Source organism: Sinocyclocheilus anshuiensis, unplaced genomic scaffold, assembly GCF_001515605.1.
Source record: "Sinocyclocheilus anshuiensis isolate Anshui unplaced genomic scaffold, SAMN03320099.WGS_v1.1 scaffold1047, whole genome shotgun sequence".
In the NCBI taxonomy this organism is placed as follows: Eukaryota; Metazoa; Chordata; class Actinopteri; order Cypriniformes; family Cyprinidae; genus Sinocyclocheilus; species Sinocyclocheilus anshuiensis.
Window position 1 is genome coordinate 589616 of NW_015542400.1, and position 5810 is coordinate 595425.

General features: G+C 40.5%; 1 protein-coding gene across 1 annotated transcript; it reads left to right on the forward strand.

The window, feature by feature from the left end:
• Positions 1–3383: 3383 nt before the first annotated feature.
• On the forward strand, positions 3384–4488 carry LOC107692920 (P2Y purinoceptor 4-like). The gene is made up of 3 exons (XM_016492124.1): positions 3384–3389; positions 3516–3582; positions 3725–4488. Exons 1-3 carry the CDS (start codon positions 3384–3386, stop codon positions 4486–4488), a joined length of 837 nt encoding a protein of 278 aa, XP_016347610.1.
• Positions 4489–5810: the final 1322 nt, after the last annotated feature.

Below are 5810 nucleotides of genomic sequence, written 5' to 3' on the forward strand. Positions count from 1 at the left end.
CTTTTAATAGAAAATATATTGCATAAAGTCTCTGTCACAGTTGTATAGTGCACTACAAAAGCACACACCACCAGTTACTCAGTGTCTAGCCTCGTCAAGACCAACATCACTTACCCGTGCTACTTACCTGAGAAGCCTGTGTACTTACCTGATGTCCAGTGTCTTATCTCCAGCGATCTCCTATGACACTTTTCCAGCAATCTTCAGTGTTTCCTAAGTATCCTTTTGCACTGATCTCCTCGTCTCGTCTTCCTCCCAGTGTGTGCTGCTCTGCCTGTGAAAGACATTGTTAATTATTACCATCTACCATCCTTCATTTATATTATCACTGCCACAACTCACTAACCTGAATTTTTTTGAGTTTCTGTCAAGAAATACCTTAATTGGGTTCAATACTTCCGTCTCCTCTCGTCTAGTATCCCCAGACAGAAAGCTAGACCAAACCTCCATGAACTCTGTAGGCACAGCATCTCCAGATCCATTTTAAGAATTGGTGTACACCAGGGATCTCCAACCCTGCTCCTGGAGAGCTACTGTTTTGCAGACTTCAGATCCAACCCTGCTCCCACATACCTGTCTATAATTATCAGGTAACCCTGAACACCTTGATTAGCTGGTTCAGATGTGTTTGATTGAGGTCGGCGCTGAAATGTTCTAGTCCCAAGGTCAATCCAGGACCCTACTCTGGCTCGGTGCTCGCTTGCCCTCGAGACGCAACTGCATTGTTTTCTCACTGAGTGTAGCCTGGTGTGGATATCATCCTCTGACAACAGCAGGGCAATCCCTCCTCCGTCCATTCGCCTTCTTTTCCAAAAATCTTACCTTGGCAGAGCAAAATTATGACAATGGCAACAGAGGTCTTTTGGCAGTCAAACTGGCTCTACACTCTAAAAAATGCTTGGTTAAAAACAGACAAACCCAGCTATTGGGTTGTTTTGACCCAGCGGTTGGGTTGTTTTGAAACCAATAGCTGTTTTTTTTTTTCAGTTTTTAACCCAGCATTGTTTAGAGTGTAGAAGAGTGGTGGCCCTGGCTGGAGGGGGCCCATCATCAAGTCCTCATTCTAACAGATCATCATAACATGTAATAAGCATTAGTGCTTCTATGCACGACAGGCAAGATGGGCCCTTTTCTTCATGCGATTCCAGTTCACCTTCCCCTGTCATCCAGGTACCAAGAATGTGACAGCAGACACCCTCTCCCATCTCTATTCACCTGAGGAAAATGCTGAAGAAGCTGAAACCATCATTCTCCCTGAGCTTGTGGTCCAGTGGACCCTGGATGATAGAATCTCTGAAGCCACCACCATTGAGTCAGCTCCGCTGGGCTGCCCCATTAACTGCACATATATTCCTGTCTCCCAAAGGATCTCCTTCATTGAGTCCACACAGTTATCCGTGGGCACTGCCCACTCAGGGTCCAATCAAACCCTCTCACTCCTCCAGAATCAGTTCTGGTGGACCCAGCTGGCAAGAGACATCAGAAGGTTCATCCAAGGATCTGGTATGAAAGAGCAACTCAAAGATTGCAAAAAAAGTGTTGTTTGAACTCTAACCTACTACACATTGAAATGTTTCCCATAAAAGGCCACAGAATGATGTGGCCTGCAGTCTTTTGTTGGCACTGGAGCTATGGGTAATATCAAAATGGTTAAGAACGAGTTAGTGAGTGTTTTTGCTTACAAGTTTACACCTGATCTAGAATTGGAACTTTGTCCAAGTATCTGAAAGAACAAACTTGGTTGTGAGGTTATTTGTCAGAAGATTGGTACTGTATACATCTGATAAAAGTAATGTGGTTAAAAAGAGATGATCTGCACATGAAACATCATCCAAGAAACATCTGTAGATGTAACAAACAAAAACAGGTCACATGTTCTACTTCAGCAAATTTATTTAAATAATACATATTTATGTAATTAATCTAATGGTTTGCTGTATGTGGATGTTTGGGTTTTCAAATCTAGTGTAAAATTCCTATGTTTTGTGTAACACTTCATTTGATGCGTTACCAGAATGACTTTGCTGCTAGTTCTTTGCAGTGTTTTAAGTGAAACTGGGGCGTTTGGTAGCATGGGCTGGAAAGGTTTCAGTAAGTGAAATGTACAACCTGGAGCTCTGGCCAGAAGGGGCATTTGTCAGACACTATTACGAGCCATGCAGGGTGGGAGTTATTGGGTCTAATACTGCACCTGCTTTTGGGGGAATGAGTGTGGCTCTTGGAAGTGTGAAGACTCATTAGTGGAGTTCTTTGTAGTTTGGGTTTTGTCATACAATTGTCATGGATCGTGCGTGGGCCAGAGTGCAGGGAATGAAGCCCGACACATTATTGTTGATAATCTCCTGGAGAAGTGTGATATGTTCTGTTTGCACGAGACTTTTTTAGCAAAGCAATATTATTGGTTGGTAAGTAAGGAAGGAAGTAGGTAAGTAAATAAATAAATACATCTTTTAATGATACTTTTCATGTGGGTTGGTGAGTCCACAACAAATATTAGCATGGGGAATACTTTGTGGCCTGGTTAGTGGTAGGATAAATGAGGGTGTGGTTATCCTGTGGAATAAGAAGCTTGACTTATTAGTAAATGTGGTTAGAGTTGGTGTCAACTGGTGTATTGCAATACAGTTTACTTAAAAGGACAAGGAATTTGTTATGCTAAATGTGCATATACCTTATGAATGGCTTCATAATGAGGATGAACATTTAAACAGGCTTGCCATTATTATTATTATTATTATTTTATTTATTGAAAGTAATACTACCCCTTGTGTATATGTGATTGAGGATATGAATGCTGACATTTCAGATAGAAATTCACCATTTGATAATCATATTGCTCAGTTTCGTCAATAATCTCATATTGTCAAGTAAAATGCTTTTGCCTGTAGATAGTTGTCTGTCTGTTTTGTTATTCCCAAGTTTTTCTTATATCTTATAGAAGAGTCTGATAAGAATCTTACTGTGTGTGAAATATCTTGGACATTTTATTATTAAGCACATGACAGAAGATGAGGACACTGAAAGGCAAACTTTTATGATGAAATGGATGTTTTTGTTTTGGTTCTTTTAAAGGTCCCATGACATGCTGCTTTTTAGATGCTTTTAAATAGGCCTAAGTGGTCCCTAGTACTGTATCTGAAGTCTCTTTCCCCTTTAAGGTTGTTTAGGTTGTTACAAATTAAAGAACTCTAAAGCAGAGGTCTTCATCCATTCTCCTGGAGACCCACTGTCCTGCAGAGTTTAGTTCCAATCCTAGTGGTTCTCCAGGAGCACTGTTGAAGTATATATTCCTCAAGCCTCAACTGTGCAGTGTTGGGGGTAAAAACTAGGTGATGGTCACCAGTTTTCATTTTAGGCAACCAGATATTTCCTGTGCTCTGAGAATGGAAGTGAGTTTTGCTTTTCTATCAGCTTGGTTCATCTAGCACTCCTCAGCATTTCTACTGAGGTTAGCAGTCATGTCTACCACAGCAACCAGGGTCCAACGTCACATGCGAGCAGAGTTTCCTGCATAGGTACTGGAGTTTCTGAACCGGCATGCATCTAGTCACTTGCTCAAGCACAAGCAAACCAGCTACACAGGTAAGAGTGTTATTCTTTTCTTGGGATCTTATCATTTGTTCAAAAGCAATTCAACAAGTTGTAGAAATACTTACAGTAGATCAAGTAAGAACCTGTCATAATACAGACCATTTTTAAACCTTTTCCTCACATGCCTCATTAGGAACACCGGAAATCACTGTATGTCAAGATTTTGAGGAGCAGTCAGCAAGTGTACACCGATTTTCGACCGTCACAATGATGCAGGAAGACAATTTAACCACCAATGTGTCCTGTCAGATTCATGATGGCATATTGTCACCATTCTTGCCCATTGGCTACATTATCATCTGTTGCATTGGTCTGCTCTGTAACACTGTCACGCTCTACATATTTTTCCTTCGGCGACAGACAGACTCTTCCATGACTGTGTACATGCGGCACCTTGCCCTAGCGGACACCCTCCTGGTCATGTGCTTGCCCCTGCGAGTTTACTACCACAACAAAGAAGGTCCCTTCTACTTGTGCAAGGTGGTGGGCATCTTCTTCTACATCAACATGTATTCCAGCATCCTGTTTCTCAGCCTCATCAGTCTTGATCGCTACTTGAAAATCATCAAGCCCGTTTGGGTCCGTCGAATACAAAAGACAAAGTGGAGCCACATGGCACGCTTGTGTTTCTTGCCCTACCATGCGATACGAATACCGTACGTTCTGGCTCAGATGAATGTGATCGGAGATCTTCAAAGCCAACGATTGTTGCACATCTTAAATGAGAGTACCTTGCAATTGTCCGCTCTAAATAGCTGCCTTGACCCAATTATCTATTACTTCTTATCCAGTGCATACCAGAAAACAATACTGTGTGTCATTCAGGGCAAGTTTAAAAACATGTATGCTTTAAACAGAAGGAGAATCAGCATAAACCGCTCACTCACTGAAATTTAGCATTAATGGATGACTTTTCCATTTGTGACTCGTGATGTCTACATGAATCAATTTTTTAAATTCAACAAATTGAAAATATTTAGTTTTAAATTATGTTTACTGTTGGTCACAGCTTGGGCACAGGTGACTGAATTCATGTTTCATATGATCATAAGAAATAATATCTATATTTACATAAATATAAAGTATATATGTGCGTGTATCGCACATAGGAAGTCGTGGCCTAATGGTTAGAGAGTCGGACTCATAACCCAAAGGTTGTGGGTTCGAGTCTCGTACCGGCAGGGATTGTAGGTGGGAGGAGTGAATGTACAGCGCTCTCTTCCACCTTCAATACCATGACTGAGGTGCCCTTGAGCAAGGCACCGAACCCCCAACTGCTCCCCGGGCGCCGCAGCATAAATGGCTGCCCACTGCTCCGGGTGTGTGTTCACAGTGTGTGTGTGTTCACTGCTGTGTGTGTGCACTTTGGATGGGTAAATGCAGAGCACTAATTCCGAGTATGGGTCACCATACTTGGCCACATGTCACGTCACGTGTATGACGGTTCTAACATTTTTGTAATAATAATAATAATAATAATAATAAATAAGAAGGTGTGCCCAATCCTCTGACTAGCAGTTTATTTAAGCATGTCTTGTTTTTCTATAGATGCTGAATATGTAGTTGTAGCATTTTCTCTAGAGCAGTGGTTCTCAGATTGTTTTTCTTTGATGTACATTTTGTGGTGGTGCCCAGAAAAAATATCAAAATGGTTTATCCAAAATCAAACATGGATATATATGAGTATGAATTTGTACAGGCCCAACAAAATGTATATTAACATAATTTAGGCTAAATAGGAAATTAAGCTTTTGGTTTCTAAATGTGTTTTTTTTAGTTTTCTGCAGCCACAAATTAAAAAAAATTTTTTAAACAATATATTGGATGCACAGCTATTGACTTTAACAACAAGATATGGGAAGCATTGATTTATATCTGAACTATACAATATTATATTTGCTTTGTAGTTTAACTCTCTCTCTCTCTATACAGTTTGCATTTAGCATTGTATTTTCTCTGCTGTCTGTGACCCAGAAATGACGTGCAACCAACTATTTGAGAACCACTGTGCTAGAGTTTCTGAGTGTACATTTGTGGATAGACTTTTTAGTTTTCCTTCGTTACTTTATTTAACTGAGAGAAAGTCCTGTATTTATGATAGTTTAATATGTGTAATGAGAAAATGAGCTTTGTAAATGTTATGGATTTATTTGTTTGTAATAGTTCCCATGTGGTTGGTATGGGTGCTGTTGTGTTATGAGTCAAACCCATGTATTTGG